The sequence below is a fragment of the Rhinolophus sinicus genome, linkage group LG11 (assembly GCF_036562045.2).
Source record: "Rhinolophus sinicus isolate RSC01 linkage group LG11, ASM3656204v1, whole genome shotgun sequence".
Lineage (NCBI taxonomy): Eukaryota > Metazoa > Chordata > Mammalia > Chiroptera > Rhinolophidae > Rhinolophus > Rhinolophus sinicus.
In genome coordinates this window covers 28,055,492-28,078,814 of record NC_133760.1, presented here as the reverse complement: position 1 = coordinate 28,078,814, position 23,323 = coordinate 28,055,492, and the positions used below count along the sequence as shown (strand labels likewise).

The 23,323-nt window shown below is 51.8% G+C and overlaps 1 protein-coding gene across 5 annotated transcripts in view; it reads right to left on the bottom strand.

Moving 5' to 3' along the window:
• LOC109433860 (fatty acid 2-hydroxylase) overlaps positions 1–23,323 on the bottom strand; it is a 73,266-nt gene that overhangs the window by 25,379 nt on the left and 24,564 nt on the right. The window contains exons 2-7 of one of the 5 annotated variants that reach the window (XM_019710427.2): positions 23,226–23,318; positions 13,021–13,163; positions 12,316–12,422; positions 5,051–5,223; positions 3,354–3,606; positions 639–2,117 (exon numbers count right to left, since the gene is read on the bottom strand). In XM_019710427.2, coding sequence (XP_019565986.1) covers positions 2,038–2,117; positions 3,354–3,606; positions 5,051–5,223; positions 12,316–12,422; positions 13,021–13,163; positions 23,226–23,318 — 849 coding nt within the window. In that variant the 3' untranslated portion in view covers positions 639–2,037. Of the gene's footprint in view, positions 1–638; positions 2,118–3,353; positions 3,607–5,050; positions 5,224–8,215; positions 8,361–12,315; positions 12,423–13,020; positions 13,164–23,225; positions 23,319–23,323 lie in introns of those variants that run through there. The other 4 variants (XM_074314569.1, XM_019710396.2, XM_019710400.2 and 1 more) reach the window with 4 other exon arrangements.

The window sequence follows — 23,323 nt, the reverse complement described above, 5'->3', positions numbered from 1 at the left end:
GGACAGGCAGCAAAGGTGGGGGCTCCCTCCATGTTGCCAGAACCTCATCAACATGAGTTTGCGTCTGCCTCCTCTTCTGCGTCTGCTTCCGCTTCCGCATCCTTGGATAGGTAAATCCAGAGCCCACCTCTGCTGGGCTTACTGAATTAGACTCTTGAGTGCTGAAAACTTGGGTCTGTATTTTGACAGGTTCCGCAGATGGTTCTGGTGTGGTGGCTGGGAAGACATCCTGAGAAACCGTTTCACGTAGACTGAGCTGGCCTGAAGTTTCAGTTCCCACTATGGGTATTTGTTGCTAGAACTGTCCTTCATTTTAGGAAAGTCAACCAGACTCTCAGTTGGGGTCTGATACATTCCGGGAGAAACATCTCCCCAGTGAGGTACCAGGGCAGTTGATGGAAGTGACACCCCCCACCCTCCCGTGTGTAGGCAGTGAAGGGAGATGCTGTCTGTGGAGAATTTTAAAACAGCAATAAAAGCAAGTAAGAAAACAAGCGTTGGTAAGCTTTTAATCATCACTGTGCCCCCACAAGTCTACTGGTCAGTGATCAATACGCCTCCCTCTGGACAGACCACCCCCATCTCCCACCCTACATGACACAGTCGGGTGAACAGACATCAGTAAGTAGCAACTAATCTGTCGGTTTCTTTTTTCAATGTTTTTATTTTTCAAAATATACAATTTATTTACACCTTTATTTCACAACTGTAGTTTCTATATTTATTCCAAAATCTTTAAATAACTCCACAGTAAACAGTACAAATCACAGGATCGGTCAAACTGCTTCTCATTAGCCTTTATGCTCGAGTCTTTTTTTTTAAGTTTCAAGTAGTTACGGTTTGTGGGTAAGAAGGGAACAAAAACAGGAAAAATTTTTACATAAGCTCGACACATAGGATTAGAAAGGGCAATCTGAACAGCTACTCGGTCTGGGGCCAGACTAAGGGCATTTATATAGTTTATAAATAAGCCCCTCTGATGAACAGGGAGGGCTTTGGTTATGAGGAAGAAGGAGCTAGAACCTTATCTGCTGAGGGGGGGCGGGTGGAGCAGGGAAGCAAAGAGGGAGGGAGCTAAGGCACCACATAAAGGCTCCTTCTTGGTTTCAGGAGGCACTAACTGGAAGGGTCCTGAGTGGAGGGGGCAGGCGCCCCCTGTGCTATGTGGAGATCAAGATTGGCAGAGGATGGGGTGGGGCTCCCACCATGGAGAGGCCTCTTTAGCTTCCCTTGGAGAAATGCTCTGTGATTCTGGAGGCAGGAAGAGATGGCTAGAGCAGCTGATGGTTCCTGAAGAAAGGGGCCTGGGCTCCTGCCAGCCTTGAGGCCCATGCCAGCTACCCTCGGCCCGTCTGCACAGGCAGGTGAGGGCCCGGCATGTGGGTGCTGGATGTGTCTCAGCCTGAGGCATCTGGTGGTACAGCTGGCATTAGTTTGGACAAAGGCACTGCCTGGGATCTGGGGTGGCTGGGGGAGGCATCATGCTATCTCTTCTTGCGAGAGCCCTTCATCCACCTCAGAGTGCTCTACTCCTCCGGAAAGCAGCCAGAGCCATCACATCGTCCCCTGGAAGGGCAAGTGGGGACGACTAGGGCCAGAGGCCCTGCACACCCCACTCTGTGTGAACAGTGGCAGCTCCACAAGTGGGGGGCAGCTCCCAGGGGGCAGAAGGTGCTAAGACAAGCGGGACACAGGCCTGTCAGGGGGTCAGTCACAGGGGTCCGTTGCCTTCATTCCCCTTGGGGCTGACACTGTTGCTCAGGCCCTAAAGCAGTCCTGCGGGCTAAGGCTCGGGCAGGGGTGCTGGTGGAGAGGCCGGAATGCTGCAGGAAAGAGCTAGTCCTCGACGGCCATTTGGCCACCAAGTGAACATGACCCTTCCGTGGTGGGTCAGGAGGCCGGTCTTCAGGGTCTCCCCAGCACCCTCCACCAAGCCCAAGGGCCAGACAAGGCCCATCCTGCCTGGCCAAGCAAATGGTCTTTGCAGGATCTGGACAGGGCGGGGACAGGACAGGGACCACAACGGGGTGGGAGTTGTCACTGCATCTTCGGGTGGGGTTCTTCCGGCATTAGGGTGTGGAAAAAGTAATCCCAAAATTTAGTGCTGATGCCAAATCCTAGAGAGGGAGATGAATGGGGAGAAGGTGAGGCACTGCTGACGGGGGTGGGGGATACGTCTGCTTGGGAAGGGAGTCAGAGTAGGGACGGCACTCGGGAAGATTGTGACATCGGTCCCCACTGCCCTCCCCACCTCTCAGGGCCATCCTGACACAAGTCAAGAGCAGAGTATCTCTGTTTCTAGTCGCCCAAAATGCCACTGGAAAAAAAACCAAATTCCTTATGTGGCCTGACTTCCTGGGAAAGCCAGGCCCCTGCCTGCCTCTTCTTCCCCGGCTTTCATACTCCAGCCTCTTCCTTCTCTTTGAAGACGCCACCTTCATTCCTGCTTCAAGGCTTTACACCTGCTGTTCCTGAGACGCTCTTTCCCCAGACATCAGATGCTGGCTTCTCTTAATTTAGGTCTCCGCTCTAATGACATCTCTGCAGTGACATCTTCCTGGGCCACTTTACCTAGCGTTCTGTCGTCCAAAGCTGTAGCCACTGGCCCTTGTGACTGCTGAATATTGGAAATGTGGCTAGAGCTACAGAGGGACTAAATTCCTAATTTCATTTTATTTTAGTTAACCTAAATTTCAATTTAAAAACTTACACTCAATTCAGTCACTGGAAAGCTTTTAAACACATTTGGAACAACTCAGGTCTGTGAATCTACTTTTTTTTTTTTTACTGTAAATTTTATAAACTCTAAAAACAGGTCAAATATTTCCAATGAAAATTTAGCACCTGAATTGAGATGTGCTTATAAGTGTAAAATACACACCAGACATCAAAGAATTAATATAAGAAAAAGAATGTAAAATATCTCATTAACAATGTTTTATATTGATTATACGTTGAAATAACATGTGGTTATGGTTGGCTTAATAAAATATATTATTAAAATGAATTTCATCCATTTATTTTTACTGGCAAATGTGGCCACTAGAAAATTTAAGAATCACATCTGTGACTTGCATATTTTGGACCCTTCCCTCAACTTACATGGTTCTTCTAACATCATCTTGTTGTATTTTCTTTGTGGCACCTATCACTGTTTGAATTATTTTTTACTGTTGATTTCCTTGTTTATCTGTCTCTGCTCAGCACCCCCGCACCAGAGAGTAGGCCCAGGCTTGCCTTGCTGTCTGTGTATCCCCATTACCTAGAACAGTGCCTGGCTTTTGGAAGGGGCTTAATGGCAGCAGTCAAATAAATAAATGAATAGAGGTTGGGAAATGTTGGCCGGTCCTCACCTGACTTCTGATGTGCAAAGTGATGCTTGACGTGGTGGGCCTTCATGTTGTACAGGTAGGAGCCCGTGTGCGGTGAGCCGAAGTGCAAGTAGTAATGGGTCATGTCATAGAGGACGTAGCCCAGGAGGCCCCCAGCGAACACGGTGCCCCCCACCGCCTCGGGCAGGAGGAGCTGTGAGATTGAGTAGAAGAAGGCGATCACCAGAGAAGCTGGCGCAGGGGGGAAGACCAGGCGGGACTCATCAAAGGGTGCCTGTGGATGAAGAGGCCCAAGTGTCAGAATGCAGCCTGGGGCCGGCCTGGAGTCACAGCAGAGACACCCCCCTCAGAGGGTGGAGTCGAAGCAGCCCAGACACCCAGCGAGCAGGCAGTGAATGGTCATGGCACTGTCAGTGGCTTTGGGGAGGGCAGGGCCCATGCCTGAAAGCCCTAGAGAAACTGTGCTCCTCCCAATTTCCAAGCCAGGATGGGACCTGGAACACGGTCCAAGGACACAGAAGTGCCTGTGATATGGGCAGGATGCTCACGGTTCAGACTCCTGCTTTATGCTCAAGAGGCCACTTTGGCTCTGGAAGTTGTTGGGTGCTAGAGAGGAGCTCCGCCACCAAACACCAGGTGGGGCAGTTAGAACGGGTGATGTTGTCTGGGAGGGCAACACATTGGCAAGCTGAGGTTAATGCAAATTCCCATGGTGGGATGGTACTGGAAGTGTTAACATGCTTTCTCCCTAGCCCCAGGTCCTAACAGGAGCCCTTCTTTGTTCCAAGGGGGTGTTGTCATAACGAACAACAAGAGAAATAGGCCTTATGCTCTGGAACTTTAAAAGCCAAAGGACTGGCATAGAGGTAAGATTTTAGAGACTGCTTGGTAAATATTCTGAAAAGAGACAGGCCGTCTCTGGACTGGAAGGGAAGGGAGGCAATAGTCATAGAGCAACATGCTGATGGGAGCCTCCCTCCCCTCAGACCAGGAGCAACAGGACCAGTGGTGTGCTAGAAAACCAGCTTCTGGAAAAAGAAGGGAGGGAGGGAGGAAGGGAGACAGGGAAGGACGCAGGAGCAAGGTAGGCGAGAGACGCGCTTGGAGAGGCTGAGGACAGCATGGTGTAGGGACAGGGGGATGCAGCTTCCTCTGGGCAGACTTGGCTTCCAGTCCCAGGCACTGGGACCATCATGTTGCCCTTGAAGAGCCCCAGGCTGGTGGGTGGTTGAGAGCACCAACTCTGGAGTCCACAGAATGGGGCATAAGATCCTGGCTGTGCCATATATGACCTTGGGTGAATTCCTTAGTTTCTTGATTTCCCAAGCCTCAGTTTGCTGCTCTGTGGAATGGGGGAAAACTGTAGCACCATCTTCAGAAGGAAGCTCCACAAGGGCAGTGATTTTTGACTCACGTCTAGAATAGTGCCTGGCACAGAGTGAGCACATTTGTTGGCTGAATGACGGAATGAATGGTTGTTGTGAGGATTAAAGATGAGACACGAAAGGTACCTGCAGAGTGCCTCGTGTTACTAGTGATGGCACATGGACACACATACTCACTCTGTCCACGCCAGTTCAGAGTAGGACCCAGGTCTCCCCGAGCAATACTAACTGCCCTGATTTCCTCTTGTTCCCAACATGACTCGCAGAAAGACTGGCAGCTCCTGTCAGTCGGTTGCAGCTGCCAGGCCCCAGGGGCAGCCTGCCCATGCTCACCTTGTGGTGCTGGCCATGCATGATGAAGTGCAGCGTGATGAGGTAATAGCTTTTGCTGGGGGGCTTCATATGGAACAGGAAGCGGTGGATGAGGTACTCCACTAGGCTCCAGAAGAGCATCCCCAGCACAAAGAGGCCCGGGAACACGGACTCAGGCATCGCTACTGAGTACTCTGCGGGGTGGCAAGAAAGAGACAAGGTCAGGGCAGACCGTCCAGCAGGCAACAGTGCCTGGCGGCTCCAGACATCCTATGTCACCACCCTGCCACCTGGGGAGCGCTTCCCTCTGTCCAGCAGCTATGGGACCAGGCCACACTAGTGGGACTCTTGGGTCAAAATGGGAAGGATGCTGCGAGGATCCGTGCTGGGCTTGGAGGGGTACTCTCGGGGAACGACGGGGTCACCGGCCAGAGATCTGAGATCTTCCTTAGAGGGACTAAGGAGTAGCTGGGGCTGGCACCGGACCTTTGCCTGGGGTTATGGTCTGAATGCCCCTTCAAATTTCTTAAGTTGAAAGCTAACCCCCAAGGCGATGGTATTAAGAGGTGGGGCCTTTGAGAGGTGATTGGCTCATGAGGGTGGAGCCCTCATGAATAGAATTAGTGCCCCTTATAAAAGAGGGCCCACCGAGCTCCCTTGGCCTTTTGGTCATGTGAGAATGCAACAAGAAGTCTGTGACCTAGAAGAGGGCCCTTGCCCAACGAGGCTGACACCCTGATCTCAGACTTCCAGCTACCAGCACTGGAAGCAATTAATTTCTGTTGTTTATAAGCCACCCAGTCTGTGATGTTTTGTTACAGCGGTCTGAATGGCTAAGACACTGGAGAAGGGTGACCCTGCCGCAGCGGCATGGTGGAGACGGAGGTTTGGTCCCAATTAAACCAGTAGAGCTGGGGAGGTCCTTGATGAAAAATGTTAACAACTCGGGACCAGGGGGCAGGAGGGACAGGAAAACCCATGTAGAGAAATCTCAATGGACGACACTTGAAGTCATAGCATATGAGGAAGATTTGGACAAAAAAATGGAAGGTGATTAACCTGAAGACCAGAAGACTGGAGAGATGTAATGGTCCTCAAGGGGGAGGCTCACAACACCCAGCCCTGCGGATGCACTGCAGCCCTGAGGCTCTCGTTTCTTTTCTCCACGTCACTCATTCTTTGACTCCATGGGGACCTCAGCTCTTCTGTTTCCTCCAGTCTATCCTCACCCTCTTAGCTTTACTTATTTTCTCCACAAGCCAATGCTTCCGCCATATTTTGTCTCTCTCTTTTAAAATAACAGCTTTATTGAAATATAACTCACATCTCATACAATTCACTCAAAGTGTACACTTTAATGGTTTTTCGTATATTTTGAGCTGTGCAACCATCACCACAGTCAATTTTAAAACATTTTTATCACCCCAAGAAGAAACCCTGTATCCATTAGCAGCTGCCCCTGAGTTGCCTCCAACCCCTCCTATTTCCCAGCCTCTGGGAACAATGAATCTCCTTTCTATCTGTGGATTTGCCCATCTGGACATGTCATACAAGTGGAATCATAAAATATGTAGTCTTTTATGACTGGCTGCTTTTCCTTATGATATTTTCAGGGTTCATCCATGTTGTAGAATGTGTCACAATTTCACTCCTTTTTAAGGCTGAATAATATTCCATTGTGTGGGTTGACCACATTTGTTTATCCATTCGTCATTCGATGGACATCTGAGTTGTTTCTCCTTTTTGGCTATGATGAGCAATGCTTTTATTAACATCAAGGTACAAATTTTTGTGTGGACACATGATTTCAGTTGCCTTGGGTACATGCCTTGGGTACATGCCTCGGTTTTTTCGTAACTATGTTTAACCTTTTGAGGAACCACCAAACTGTTTTCCACACATAGCCATTCTCTTTTGACCTTCACTCCATCTCCATCACCTGCCCCCATGAACCCCCAACCCTGGATCAGTACAAGAACCTGTGTCCCCACCCAATACCCAAGCTGCTGAGCATGGAGGGAGGTTGTATAGCCATGGGTCTGCTGCCTTCAACTTCAGCTAGACCCCAAACACTGACTGGTGACCTTTGATGTCTCCAGGCTCAGCTCTGCCCGCACTGCCCTCAAGCGTCCCCCTCTCCTTCCACCCAGTTTCCTACCTCACAGAGAAAAGAGGCCCTGCGGATGGGCGGGGGGAGAACAGCTCCTTCCACATGCTCCCTTCCACCTTCAAATACACCGGATTCAGCCCCCACCCTGGAACTTCCTTCTTGCTCTTCAGGGAAGAGGTGTGCCCCCAGGCACCTGGGCACTGGATGTTGGTGGTAATAATAATAAGAAGAAGGAAGAGGAGGTGGAAGGAGAGGGAGGAGGAGGAGGAGGAGGAGGAGGAGGAGGAGGAGGAGGAGGAGGAGGAGGAGGAGGAGGAGAAGGAGGAGGAGGAATATGTATCGATCAGTACCTACACGCTAGGCCTTGCTCAAGTATTTAATGGATTGCTTCCTATTTCATCTCTCTCCAACCTCACGAGGGAAGCACTGGCATGTCCATGTGAGTGAGAATATGGAGGTAGAGACGACTTACGTGACTTGCCCGGCTCACCCTGCCTTCCCTCCTGGGCATCTCCAACTTCTCCACTGGCCCTTCTGCTTGCCTTTAAGACTGTCCTATAATAGACTGTCCCTTCATAGACAAGCCCACTGAACAGGTAGGCCAGACTCAAGTCTCTGCTGCTTCCATTTGCTCCTCAAGTCCCTAAGTCTGTCTTCTGTGAAGAACTGCAAAGGCCATTCATGTATTTCTTGCCAGATCTAAGTAATTTTTTCAATTCATCTCTAACTTGGCTGTGGCATATGACATTAGTGACCACTCTCTTCTTGAATCTGCAACCACATAGGTTCCTCACCTGAGGTTTATGAACACCCAGAGGGTCCTCTGATGGATTCCAGAGTGTGACTTGCTGAAACGATATCCCAAATAATGCATCTGTGCACATTTTCTCTGGGGAGTGAGTCTACAACTTTTTAGATTCTCAAAGGATCTGGGATCAATAGGTTAGAACACACAGCTTCCCTCCCTGCCTTCTTGTTTATTTGGTTTTTCTCCTCTTTTCTAGATGCCCTTTGTCAGGCTCCATCGCGGACATTCTGCCTGTCCCCAGGGTGAAACCTTGACTCTGCACTCTCACCTGCTCTCTGCTCGATCCCAGATGCCAGCCACGGCCCCGGTCCCTGGACAGCCACTTGTTCCTGGGCATCTCCAGGCAGCTGTCCACTGGTCCCCAGGTCAACAGTTCCCAAATGAAGGCAATCATCTTCCTCTTCCTTCCTGTCTGGCCCATCACCCCAGGCTGCTCCTCTTGGGTTCCTTCCTCAGGGAGCTGTCCACACATTACCAAAGGCTTAACTTACCCTTCTCTCCTGCGTCCAACCAGTCACCAAGCTCTGTTGGCTCACCCTCCTTAATATCTCTTGGCAAAATAAAAGAAGCCAATACAGAAGACCACACATTGTACAATTCTACTTATATGCAATGTCCACAATAGGCAAACGTATAGAGACAGAAAGCAGATTGGTGGTACCAGGGGCTGGGGGTGGGAAAAATGGGAAGCGACTACTTGATGGATATGGGGTTTCCTTATGGGGGGATGCAAATGTTTTAGAACTAGACAGAGGTATTGGTTGCACAACATTGTGAATGTACTAAGTGCCACTGAATTGTTCACTTTAAAATGGTTCATTTTATGCTATGCGAATTTCATCTCAATTAAAAATATATACGGTATCTCTCTCTCAGGTCAGTTCACTGCTTGAAATGCCCCATTACCTTATCACCTCTTGCTCCAGTAACTGCATCCGCCTACTACCCCACTCCCTGCCCGTCTCCCCACGCTGTTAAAACCCTTCTCTGGTACATCATGACCTTCAGGCAAAGTCCAACCCCCTACACAGCACTCAGGGTTCCTCAAGACCTGACCCTGCTGGCCACATTCCTGCCCTGTCTCCCCATCACCCCGTCACCCTGCACTGGGTGAAACCAAATCACTTCCAGCTCCTTAGCTGGGCCATATTCACCCTCCTCCCACATCCCTAATTTGGCTCATGTTTCTTTCACTGGAATGCCCTCCCTGCCTTCCTCATCCTTGGAGATTCAGCCCATGTGAGAACCCCCTGTAGATGCCCTTCACCACGACCTGGGCTTCAAGGCTCCTGCCCTGCCCTCCACATCACCCTTTATCACACTGAACTATGGCTGCGGTTTGACTCACTCGCCCCCACTAGGGTATAGCCTTTCGTTTTATGTCCCCAGTGCTTAACACAGCAGGTGCTCAGACACTCACAGGGAATTAACAGGCAAACACGAGTCTTTCTGAAGGGCTGTACAGGATGAGGTTTGTTCCAGGGGCAGAACCAGGCCCAGAGGGAGGCTGTTTCTGGTTCTGAGTAAGGAAACACTTCTGAAGGGGTGTGCCTAGTGAGGATGACCCCAGGTGCCTGCTGAGGACGGAAGAAAGCCCAGGAAGGAGGGCTTTCTTTCACTAACATGATGCATTTAAGATCCAATCCCCAAAGGGTCCATCTCTCCCTAAATTAGATGTTAGGCTAGGCTGACATCTCATCAGTGGGGCCTGCTGTGTCCACATCAGTTACAAGACACTTGCTTAACAGCACTGCCCGCAAGTGGCCACTCGGACGTGGCTGGGTTGCTCGGGCTGGCCAGAGGCCCTGCTTCCAGGGAAGGCTTGATCCCTCTGGGGTCCTTCAAAACACTCTGGTGAAGTACAGAGAACACAGGCTTTAGATTTGCAGACCTGAGTTCAAATCCTAGCTCTGCACCATTTCTGTGGTTTCTCAACAGTAAAATATCCTCCACATCATGAAGGGCTGTTGTTAGGATGGAGGGAATATAATACCTGATTATACGATCAGTATATAGATTAAATAATAATATATTATATATTAATACTTATTTTATATATATATATACACACATATACATATATATATCAAGTAGCTACTATAATTTTTAAATATGAGTCAAAATACATCTAAGTCCTAACCCGTGGTCCTACTTGTGCCCACCTTCTTTCAATTCTCCTGTGGAACTCTGGAGGGTCCCCGGTTGGGGGAAGAGTTTCCCAGCTCCCTGCTTTTTACCCAAAATGCAAGGGCCCTTCCTTGCTGCTTAGCTCTCTTGTCAGCAGGGAAAGGAATGGACCCATTGGGGCATTCCTGGCCACAGACTTTGGTCTTGACCTTTGCTGGGAATCCTACCACACATCCTGCCAGAGGCCTGCATACCCACCTCGATGTCATTTGGTTCCGGCCTGGCACTCACTCGAACCCTCTCCCAGGCACTGCTCTGGGGCCATCCTGAGTATACAGAACCTCTCTGCTTTTCAAAACATTTTCATGCATGCATCTAGGAATTTCAGCCTTGACCTGGTATCTCCGCTCAGCTTTCACTGCTTCTTGGCACCCTGACTCTGCTGCGATTCCAGGGAGCTCTGTGTCCAGCCCCTGTGCTGGGACCCTGCTCAGCCTCCTCTTGCCATGTTTCTCTGCTGGTATGCAGTGCCTTGCCTGACGCGCTGGAGGACGAGGGAGGGATCTGGTGACATAGCTCTCGTGCCACCATTGCTGGCATCACGGTCACAGGCGCTGCACTGGACCTTTATAAACAGCACATCTCAGCTCTCTGCAGAGGCCTGTGGTTCCGACCGAGCCCTCACATCGCCCTCCGTGCCACACACACGAGTCCCTTCCTATAGGTCAAGTCTCCGCCCGCCCCCTCACCCCAGCATCACCCGTTGGCCCATCCGCAGGAGCTGGTACCGAGTGGCATCTCTAGAGGAATCCTGCAGAGGGACCTGGGCCAAAGCTCGGGCGTCCCCTCCCCCCTCCGGCCGCCAGCCCTGGCTGAACTGCCACTGTTGGTGATTGTTAGGGGAGTGCCGGCGGACAGTGGGCGATTCAGTGAGTGGGCCTTCTGAGCAACAAGCCCTGTGCTGTGCCTGAGTTATTCAGTGTGGGCAGAAAAGGGGAACCTTGGCGCACAGGGTGTGCATTAACCCTTGGTGACCAAGAGGAGTTCTGGGCTCTGGGGGACATCCTGTAGCTCGTTCATTCCTTATCACATCCTGGGCCAGGTGGAAAAACAGGCTCCCATCACTATGGCCGTGGCCCCTCTCTTCTAAGCCATTCAGGCCCTCAACGTGCCACTCCCAGGAGAGGTGGGCAGGAGACAAGCCTCGGAGACAAGCCTCAGAGTGTGGCGAGAAGGAGCCCATGTCTGGCAGAGAAGGGAGGCTCTGAAGGCTCGCAGTCAGGAACGTTACATGTGACCAGGAAAGGAAAGGCCACCTGAGCTACACCAGCACACCTCTCCTGCCTGTCCCCCAACCTGGCCTCCACCTGAGCCACCCACCACTGGCCAGCACAAACAGACCACCTGGGCAGGCAGCATGTACCTGGAGGCCCAAGGCAGTAAGCTTGGGAAGCAGGCTGGCAGAAGTGGCCACACCCGAACCCATGGCTGCCCTGAGATACTCGGTCCCATAGGCTCTTTGGAAGTTGCCCCATGTCAGCCCTTCTCTCTGTCCCCTGAACCCTGAAACTGGGGGGATGGGGAGGTAGCACCTGACATCCACATCCTAGCCACGTGACCCTGAATCGCTTGCTTGACTCCGTTTCTTTGTCTCTAAAAGGATATGATGACAGTATCCTTCTCGTGGGCTGTTGGGAGGGGTAACTGAGAGGGTCCCTGGGAAGCATGACGCTTGGCACGTGCTGAATGCTTCGCAGAGGTTTGTGGGGTTGTTACTCCAAGTTAGGGGTGCTACTGCCTGGGCCTCTGCCCAAGAGACGCTGTAGGGCACTCCTAGGTCTTTCTCTCCCAGGCTCTAATCTGTGCTGTGTGCATGGACCATTCTGAGTCCAGCTCTCAGCTCAGCTACCTGGTAAATGATTTCATTTAGTTTCTTGCCAATCCCAGGTCATATCTTTTCTAGCATTAGACTCAGCAATAAGCCCTCTTCTTTATTGCTATGTCTCCTTTTAAAATGATTTCATTTAGTTTCTGCTAATGTGTTGCTGTTCTTTTAATCCACTTGGGGTTAGAGTTGGGTGAATCTGACAGCATTTTTCTTTGGAAGACTATTTCTAAAGATAAACATGTTTGTGATCTGGTTTGGGGTTCCGTGTTCTTAGAAACTCAGGGCCAGGGAGAACACCGAGGTCTCCCACCTCCAGGAGCCACAGGAGCAAATCAGAAAGGAACCGACATTACCTGTGGTGAAGGACGTGAAGAGTCGGACGTTGCCCTGGGCAAGGGTTCGGTAGTAGGACCAACTGAGGTACAGCACCAGGGGGATCCAGATGACGGGGACACTGTACCTGCAGGAGGGCCACCAGGGTGAGAGATACACATGCCCAGGGGCTCGACAGGGTCCAGCTTCCCCAGACATACCTCTCAACTAGAAGGGGGAATGAGATGATACCAAAGCATGTGCAGAAAGCATGTGGAGACCTGGGGTCAAGGGCACTGCTGAGGGAAACAAGAGAAAGTCTGAATCTATCTGTCCCCTGTCTCTAAGATGAGTTCTTGGCAGAAAAGAACTGTGTCCTTGTGGCTACGGACTCTATACAGCTGGATAGATGCTGACCTCTTGTGGCAAAGGAACTAATTGCAGGCAAAACTGTTCCCATGAGCATTAGAGGTTGGAAACCCTTCATAGGAATCTGGAACAGAACAGGGATGGCATTCGGAGTGGTTTCGGGATACATGCTGGGTTGTCACTCACCCAATGGAGAAACTGTGCACAGGAATGGATTATGCCTATGGCATGTTCCACTATCGCCAAGAGCTTACAGTATAGCTCTGGGCTGGGTGGTGGGCAGACCCAATTGTCCTTTCCCCTATCATATCTGAGTGGCACCAGTGGCACCATCAGGAGAGAGGGGCAGCCCACCAAGGATGCAGTGCAGGGCTCACCAGACAGTCTTGGTGAGGGACTCGATGAAGTTTGAGTTGAAGAGGCGGATGGGCCTGGTCACTGGCTGGTGGACCCACTCATCATACTTCTCTCCCAAGTGGCCTACCTGCCACAGTAGGGGCTTCTGCCAGTCTACCAGGTCCTGAAAGACAAAGTCAGTGGATACTTGATGTTCACACCTGCACACATTCATTCTCCCAACTCCTAGTTACAGTCCCCCAGTCCCCATCCTCCACCTCATGTGGTCTGTATGGGGTTACTCACCCTCCCAGTTTAGTGATTCAGGACTGACCAAACCACTCATCTCAGCTCCTGGCCACAGAATTGGGATCTAGGACAGGCTCATGACCTAAGCTGGTACAATAAGCCATCAGATACCCTCTCTTCCTGCTGGAGTTGCTAAGCTAGCAGGGCATGTCCCTGGAGTTGCTAGCCTGCCCGAGGACTCAGTGAACACAGAGGATGGCCAAGGCAGGACCTGGAGACACCGAATCCAGGTGATGACACCTGAGCACCCAGATTCAGTCATGCCTGACGCGTGAAGTCTGGCCCAGGACTCTTTAGGTATGGGAGCCAATATATTCTGTACTAGGAATGAAATAGGCCCTTTCTCCTCCACCATGGGCTTTCTTCTTGGTGTTGGCCTGGGCAATGCATTCATTCACTCATCCCTTCAAACAATCATTCATTCAAAAATTTGCTTGATATTTCATATATATATATAATTCTATGCTACGTGCTGGGAAGAATAAACAGGAATGTGAGAGACTATCTTTGCTTTGTATAGCTAAGTGCTTAATTAGAGTTCAGACTCTGGAGTCAGGCCTGGGTACAAATCCTGGCTCCATCACTTACTGTGTGACCTTGGGCAAATTACTTGATCTCTCTGAGCCTCAGTTCCCCCAGCTATGAAATGGAAGTAATAATAATGGTACCTGTATAAAATGCTCAGCAAGATGAGACATGCCAGTCAAGACAGTTTAGTGGTGATGCAGGCGGGCTGAAATTAGGAGGCAGAGTGATTGGTACCAAGACCTGGGTCCAGGGTAGAAAATAAGGGCTTTGTAGAGAACTTGGGGTTTGGGTTAGACCTCATACCACATGGAGGACTCGGCAAGGGAGAGAGGAAAAGATAGAAGAGGGAAAGTGGAAAGAGACCTGCAGTTGAGAATGATTGTGTCCCATTTAGTACCTCGACATTGATCTGAGGGGCAGCAGGAAGAAACCTGTTGAGGATTTTAGATGACAGAACACTCCATATCAGACCCGGGAGTTGGCATTTCATCCTCCAGGCCAGTAGTTTCCAAGCTAAGGATTATGGCTACTCCAGGGGTACTCACAGGCTAACCCTCAGAGGCAGGGAGAAAATATTAGACTGTTTGTGACATACGTACCTCATCTTTAAACCATATTTGAATGCTTTCTAATGCATGTAATATGAGCACATTAGCACATGCAAATAATTTATATATAATTAAAATGGATATATAATGGAAAATGTGGTCTAAATGTTTTACTTATAGGGATGTAAGATCAAAAAGTTAGGAAGCCGCAGCTCTAGGCAATGGGAAGCCCTTGAAGATTTCTAATGAGTCAGTGTATTGAGGCAGATTAATCTGGACCCAAACCAGTAAACCCAAACCCATAAAGAACAATGAATGAGTCGTGAAACCTGGCTCTGCCCTTTATCAGCTGTGGGATCCTGGGCAAGTGCCTGTACCTCTTGGAGCCCCTCAGTCTTCATGTCTATAAAGACAGGTGTGCCCTCAACCCATGATAAGAGAGGGAGAGACATGCCCAGTGTCTGGCACACAGTGGATATCAATACATCTCCAATACAAGGGAGTCAGGTGGCTACTGCAGGTGAGAAGGGAGGTCGTGTCAGGAGAGAAAAGGAGAGGAGAGAGAGGTACATGGAGGAAAGCCAGGGAGAAAGAGTCAACAGCGATTCTGAAACCTGCTTTCCCACAGCCCTGGCTGGAATCTCATCCTTGCACAGACCTCCCTGCCAAAGCTGCCTCGGCCCCAGCAGGTCTCCCAGCCCTGCCAGAGGGGAAGCTAGCTCCACCATCACTATCTTGGAGCAGGGGTGTAAGGGTCTCAAGCAAACAGGGAAGGGCACTGGGCAGTCTCTTGGTGCCTATGACCAGGGAGAAAGGTCCAAAGATGGTTGTGGTTCCTGTTATGTGAACCCCGCCATTTTCAGGCGCTAGCTGCCTTCCTGCTTCCTAGGATGGAAGATGACTCAGGGCAGCCTGGAGCAGTCCCATCCAGCACCAGTTAGACCAGGCAATCAGCCAAACCCCACCTAGTTGCCATTCCCCTCCCGGCCCCAGTCCCCGCATCTCCTTGACTTTCTCCTTTGGGTTTAGCAGGAAACAGATTAAATGGGTGCATGCTGTCTCATTCCTTCTACTTCTCTGCCTCAGGTCTACACACACACACACACACACACACACACACACACACACACACACACACACACACACACACACACACACACCCCGCAACCAGGAAAAAGAACTGGAGGAACCAGCTAGTGGCCTGTGTTTACACCTTATCTTGTGCAGCCTGCAGAGCCCCACCTCAGAAGAAGCTAGGCCAGAGTCATGGTGAGAGCTTGAGGCTTTGCAAACTATTTTGAGAACCATTAGGTTGGTGCAAAAGTAACTGCAGTTTTGGCAATTATTTTTAACCTTTTAAACCGCAATTACTTTTGCACCAACCTAATAACATTCACAGAGCATTTATTATGTGCCAAGCATGGTTCTAAACACTTTACATGAGTTAAATCATTTGATCCTTGCCATTCCTCTAACTAGGCAAGAACTATGATTATCTTGCAGATGGGGAAATTGAAGCAGAATAACTTGCTCAAGATTGCCCAGTTATGTCTTTTTGATGAATTGGGAAACAGCCATCCCGGTCCCTGGTAATATTCCTTGTCCCAAAGCCCACTTTGTCTGATTTTAATAGACCCACACCAGGCTTCTTTATACTTGGCATTTGCATCCTCTTACTTTCAACCTGCCTATGTCTTTACATTTAAAGTGCATCTCTTGCAGGCCGCATATAGTTAGGTTTTGCTTTTTTATCTAGTCAGGCAATCTCTATCTTTTAATTGGAGTGTTCAGTCCATTTACATTTAATGTTGTGTTTGATCTACCATCTTGCCATTTGCTTTGTCTCCTCCATTCTTCCTTTCTTGTCTTTTTTGCATTAATCAAGTATTACAGAATATTCTGTACTGTCTCTTCTATTGGCTCTGTAGCGATGCCCTTTTGTATTTTCCCCTATTACGACTCTAAGGACGATAATATGCATCCTTAACTTATCACCATCTATCCCGAATGAAACGCCTGATTTTCATATGTTCCACTTTTGTATGTTACACATGACACTCTACGCCTGTTTTTCATTTGTACACTTAATTCAAATTAGCTACTTTATATAATGAATGTTTCCAATTATAGCACAGGCTTCGGCCAGGTGGGCCTCTCTCTGAGCCTTGCAGTAGTTTGGGCAAATTTTCACCTATTGATCCGTTTTGCCCTTATTTCATAAAGCGAGTAGAAAACAGCATAGGATTCATAAGCTTAATTCAGTTGAGACCCAGGAAGAAATGTCTAGGTAAGCAGCAAGCAGGGATTCCGGCCTGACTCTTACACTCTGTTGTGAAGAAACAATAGTACAAAAGGACAGAGCAGGTGTGGAGTGCTGGAGCTTGACCGCTGAAGAGGAGTTTAGTTTACAGGTGTGGTGGGAAGAGAGCCAGTGCCCCCCAAGTCCCCACTCCCTAACACAGGGGTCTCTCATTTGATGTCCCGTTACCCATCTGCTCTTTGAACATGACTTCGGTTCCTCCCTGGGTAGACCAGCATGCACTGGACACCATACAAATGGTGGATTTGCTGTCTAGAGTTGGTCCCGAGGCTGCCTCTGGTCAGCTCACTGGCCTTGGAGGGCCATGAATCCAGGCTGGCCCCCAGTGCATTCCTGTGAGGTAGCCCTTCTTGGTGCCCAGGGAGGGTCAATTCACCCTGGAGCCTGAAGCACCACCTGGAGGAATCCTGAGAAGGCGCACTCTCTCTGCAAACATCCCTTCAGTGCTCAAAGGCCAACACCTATACTTCTACCACTGGGGCCTCAGCCCACTACCCCAGGGAAGTCAAGTGAGCCTTCCATGTGTGTGTGGAAAGCCAGGCCTGCTCACCTCCTCTCCATGCTATGGATGAGGGAACTGAGGCCCTGGAGGGTAAGTGATTCTTGAAATGGGGTTAGTTGGTCCCAGAGTGGGAGCCTCCCTTGCTCTCTCCCCCCAGCTAGAGCACCCTTCACACAATCTCCCAGGAACCGGGACATTACACTGTGTGCTCAACCTTGATTTAGATGGTACATGCACTGATAGGGTATCTTTTCCCAATTCTCTTTCAGTCCTGATTACTGAAGGACAAAGTCTCAGCTGAGTGCTAATATTTTCAACATCTCTCATTTGCTGGTCATTTCCAATATGGCAGCTGACTGGGAACTAGTCTTGAGAAGAGAGGAAGGCAAGAGATGACAGCTTGGGATCCAATGAGGTGGGAAGGGATTCAAGATAAATGTCATGTCCTACTCTGCCTGGCAGAGGGTCCCCTGGCTAACCCTCCCACAAATGCTCTCTCCCTCCCAGGCTGGTACCTGATCCTGTCCCCTTCCCAACCCTACTGCCTAAGGCTTGGAGAACACAGGGAAGGCATCAAAGGTATTGGCAAAGGGCTGCTAGCCTCTGAAGGAGGTTGGGTGGAGGAACAGGCCACTGCTTACGCACACACCCTCAGTTCCCAGGCATCTAGGGGCTTCCACAGCAACCCTCACAAGAGCAAATCTTCCTTTTACAGCTGTGGAAGCTGATGCTCAGAGAGGGCAAGTGATTCAATGGGGAATGCCCAGCTAAAGGACTAGCAGGATGAGGGTGAGGATATGCCTGGACACTGCTCTGGAGTGGGCTTGGTGGGGTGGGGGTGTCCAGTGGTGAACTGAAAGACCCCAAGCAACAGGCTGGGTGCAGGAAGCTCATGCAAGTCTGGGGTGAGATTGGCCAAAGCACTTAGTGCCAACTGTGTGTGTCCCATTCCCCTCCCCCATCCAGCTCTGCCCCTACCCCAACGGGAGGGGGAGGGCCTCTCCGGGCTATGCCAGGAATGCAGCTGCCACAGGGCTGGGCAGGGGGAAAGGGCAGCCTGCTGCCCAGAGGGTGGGTGGAAGGATGTGTGCTGCCAGATGGGGAGGGGGCCTCTCCCCCACCCACTGCCCAGGTTCCCCTCCTCCTGGGCAGTACAGGGGCCGGGTGGCACAGAAGTCTTTCCAGAGGCAGCCCCAGCTTAGGAATAGCAAGCTAGGAATCTGCTTCTCCCCAGAGGGGAAAATGAAGGGAGTGGGGGGAGCTGCTCTGTGCCAACAGCTGCTCCCACGACCACAGCCATGAGCCAAGGCAATTGTTCAAAAACGTCCACCCAAACTTAGGAGCTCATAGCTCCAGGGCAGAGTTCTGAGCCAGGAAGGCAGATATGGGCTTCCAACTAGTGGGGGCCGGTAGGGCGGGGAGTGAGGACAAGAAGCTCGAGAAGAATCCTAAGACACACTGTTTCTGCATCCTCGTCACAGGCCTCTGGGCTCAGACTTCACGTCTACTTTCCTTTGAAAGCCGTGATTTTGAGAACTAGGGCCTGGGACAACCTCATTTTACAGATGAGAAGACTGAGGTCAGGTGCTCAGCTACATATGCTAGAGGTGACCTGCACGGGAGCCTGTCCCGCTCCAGAACCCAGGTCTTAACCCAGGGCCAGGAGGCCTCCTCTCAGCTGGTTCAGGACCCCTCTGGCTACGAATTCCCAGCACAGAGGCTGTGAGGGACCCAGCAGGCGTGTGTAGTGCGGGGCTCTTGGTGGCATTGTAGGGGTGTCTGCAGGCCGTCTTATGCAGTCTACCTGGGAGCGCCTAAGCTCAAGCCCACGGAGGCAGTTCTGGACCAGCCTCCTCCCCCACCCAGGCATGTGGTAGCTGGGGAGGTGGCCTCAGGCTCCCTACTGTGAGGCTTCAGGGAAATGAGAGTGGACAGGGAGCAGGGGTGACGGGGCCGAGGCCTAGAGAACAGAGGAAGGCTGGCCATGCACCATGCAGAGAGCCTGTACGACCTCAGTCCTGGGGACAGAAGAACAGCAAAGGGGCTCCACCCCGTCCCCCCATCCTAAAGTGAGGGGGCTGGTCTTTCACTGGCAGCTCACTTTGTGATACCCCTTTGTACACCCTGTCAGATACTCCTGACAAGGCCACATGATACCAGGTGGGAATAATTGCCTTCATCTTGCTGAGGGAGAAACAGACCTGAGCCGTCTGTGGTCACGCAGCGGCATCTCCTGCTCCCAGCTGCCTCTTCCACTGCCCACACAGGGACACAGAGGGCAGCGCCCAGCCTGTCTGCCTGGTTTCTCCTGGGGGAGGAGGGGTGGGTATTTTGGGCACTCCTGAGCTCTTTGGAAGAGAGGCCAGGAGCTCTGGGCAAGGGGCAAACAGGGAGCAAAACTGGGAGCCTGGCCCAGCAAGGACGGTCTTGGGGAGGTCCCTGTGAATCCCTCCTGGCAGCCAGACCCTCCAGACCCCTACTCTGGGGAGGGTCAAGGGGAGAAAGGAGGCCCAAGGGGACCCAAGGGGATGGGGGTGGGGGGGCGGGTAGAATGCTGGGAGGTGAGCCAGGGCTGTACCGCAGCGTTGAGGTTGGCCCTCCCTAGAGGTGGGCGGGCCAAGAGGCCCTTGTTCTGATCCAGGAGCTGTTTTCCTGAGTCTCAGTGACTTAACTGAGGGTCCTGAAAGGTTAACCCATGTGGCCCGTATCAACATCTGCCAGGCCCCGGGGACCCTCGGAGCAGCCCCTGATGCTAATGGGTGTGAGTGTACGTGAATGTGTACGGTGTGGGGAGGTGGCCAAGGGGCTTTGAGAGCCCACCGCTGCGTTTCGCTTTGGGACACACCTGGCTGTCTCCTAGGGAAGAGAGCTTTGGAGACACCTTCCTCCCTTCTGCCACCTCCTCTCCCAGTCACGGGCCTCAAGGGTGGACAGGTTCCAGGACACATGGAGGGGTGCCAGGCAGGGGAGAAGGGCTCAGCAGTAACACTGGTGGTGCTGAGCTAACCAGCAGAAAGACTTTGGGCAGGAGACTTGAGCTCTTCCTCATTAGTTAAATCAGGATCTGATAATCTTATCTCTGCAGTTGTTAGAGGACTACATCAGATAATACCGGCATATTTAAAATGTTTGGCCCGCAGTGTCTGGCACATGGTGGGAGCTCAATAAAAGAAGTGTTAATTTGGCCCTAACTCCGCTGTCCAGGGACACTATGGGCAGGAACTTCTGCAAACCCTTCAAATCATACCAGTTTCATCTGGTTCCCGCATGCTGGTCCCCAAAGTGGGCAGAGTGGAGGATGCTGCCAGGGGAGGGCTCCGAAATGGACACAGTGAAGCAGGGAAAAGAGGCAGGGAGACAAATGGGACAGGTGTGCCCAGAAGCCAGGAGTGGTGGGCAGCTCCCGCCACCTCTACTGGGGCAAGTCTCAAGCTGGCTGGGTTCCAGAAAATGGAGACAAGGAGGGTGGAGTGCAGGGTGGAGCTACAACCTGAGTTCTTGTCCCACAAAGAAGCCTGTGTCCTGCCCAAATGGGTAATGGGAGGGATGACAGAAACGGTTCCAATAAAAGCCCATGCAGAACCCGAAAGTCAGACAGTCAGATGGCATGACACCTCAGGGCACCCTGGGATGGTTTCCTAGCCCTCTGCTGTCTTTTCAGAACCTTCTCCCTGTGCCCCGGCAGCCCCATTCCAGTTCCCCTCACTCTGTCCCCAGCTTCTAGGGGACATTTGGCCATGGGAGCCCAAGGCTCCCTTCCTCAGCAACGCCCAGAGGAGCTCCCCTTGAGTACAAAACATGAAGGGTTAACTTTGGCAAGTCCCTTTGCCCCAAGGGCAGGTATGTAAACCCACCCTGGGCACAGGACTCCTGGTGGGAAAAAACACTGCTGCACACTTGGCCTCTCTCCACAGCTCAAGGGCCAGACCCAACGGCTCACACAAGCCCCTGGCCTGGGTCAGATGCAGGGCTTAAATCAGACGATGGGCTTGGGGGTGGTCCCAGCCTCTCCACTCCTCCCAAAGTTTCTAGTATTGACCATGAGGTAGATGAATAAAAAAGAAAAGTAAGCAAAGCACTGTTCACTCTCCCTGGGAAGCCCAGTTCGGCAGGCTGCGCTTTCTCAGGGAGCTGGGGGAGGTATGAAGCTGACCTCCCATCGCCACCCATGGGGCTGAGGGGGTCTCCACACCCTCTCTTGGGCAAGCCCTTGCCCCTCCCAGGGTCACAGGAGGATGGGAGGAGGAAGACAGGAAGTGTGTGTGAGAGAGAGAATGACAGAGGTGGGGAAAGTGAGTCAGGCATGACCTGCCTGAATGTGCCGGCAAGGAGCCAGGAGCAGGCCCTGGAGGAGGAGGAAGAGAGGAGGCTTCTCTTTCCTTGGGCGGGGGCACAGGTGATAGTGGAACAGGCCTAGGTGGACTTAGTCCCCACTTGCCCCTCAGCCATGAGGTGACAGGGTTGGGGTCAGCAGCCCACTGAGATTGGGGGACCTCTCCTCAGCAGGATATTTATCCATCCCTAGTCAGCTCTCTCTCCAGAGTATTTTCTTTCCAACATTCAATCCCTCAGCCAAGCGCACAGATGCTGGCCCCAAGGACCCCTCTTCACGACTCCTCTCGGTGTCATCCATGGGTCCTGAGCCCTGAGCTGGATGCACTGCGGTTCATTCTCTGGTCCTGCCCTCATCCCACACCCTCCTCATCTTCCACTGCAGCTCCTCCTTTCCCAGGGCAAGGGCCTAACTCCATGGTTTCCAGGGTCCTTGTTCCATTCAAGTTGGCTATGGCCCCCTCCATCCTGCCCACATGCAGAACAAGCCTAAGTCCCCCAAACGCCCAGAGAAGTTGGACATTTGCACCAAGAACCCCCTCCCCCAACCTTAGCTCCTGGGCAATAGCAACTATGGCCAAGCCCAGGGGTTGAGGTCAGGACACCAGGTCTCTGGTGAGCCCTCTGGGGGGCGCTGTGTTGCCCTGGGTAGCCTTTCCCTTTGATGGCCTTCTATTTCCCTTTTGGTTACACGCCTCTCGAAGGACATGTGCACAGAACAGCCTGTCCTAGGCTCTCTGGTAGAGCACCCACATGCACCTTTGTTGTGGGCTGACAGGATCCCCGGGATGTGGTAGCAATTCCCATCTGACAGATGCCATCCCCCAGTTCCTGGGGTCAGGGCCTCAGGAGTCTGGCCAAAGGGCCCAGCAAACAACAGCTTTCTGGAGTCTCCCACCTCTCCTCTGGCCACCTGAGTTCTTTGGGAGTGCTTCTTGCATCTCCTCATGTTGTACTGTTTTCTGGTGGGCGTGTCTGTCCTCTCCAGCAGGTTGTAAGCTCTCTGGGCACAGGGGCCTGCGCTATTTCTTTCTTGTCCCACTATCCAGCACAGGCCGGGGACATTTATGGACGTACCCACTCATGTTTATTCCAGGAGGAAATGGCAAAACGATATTGGGAAAGTCTCATGACCCAGGTTAGAGGGAAATGGCTCCCACATCTGGTTCCCTTCAGAGACCTCAGGCCACGCTGCTTCTTCCCACCTCCACTGAGCAGCTCCACACCCACCTCTGACCACTCGGGACTCCCCTAACCAACAAAGGGGGCCTGCCTAATCCTGGCAAGATGCTGGCCTCTGCACGCAGACAGAGGTCTGCTATCGGGCTCTGCAGACAAACCCAGCACAGTTCCAGGCCTGCCCCCATCAGCCTCAGCAGGCTCCCATGCTGGTGACTCTTACACGGGATTGTGCTGGTCCTGGCAGCTCTGCCCTGTGCACCAGTCAAGCTGGGCATGTACTGTGCCCTTCTGGGCTTCAGGGGTCCATGTGGGAGCCCTCTCTCTGGGGTGTTTGGGGCCTGCCTCTGCACAGACCTCTCTGTGTGCAATTTTTCCACTGGCCATGCTTGTGTGCTATGGGCACCTGCTTCCCACCCTCATTTCCCCGGCAAACGCTATAAATAACCACAGCTTTTGACTCCACACCCCCTCTCCTTGGTCCCGGGAGCCCCTGATTATCATCCCAACCCCTCCTGTGCCAGTTACCTTGTCCCAATCCACGACTTTGAGTTTTGGTTCCATCGCTGGGTCTGTCTTCTGAGTGTTTGCAGAGCCTGCAGCCTCATTCTCCGTGGAGCTCTGGA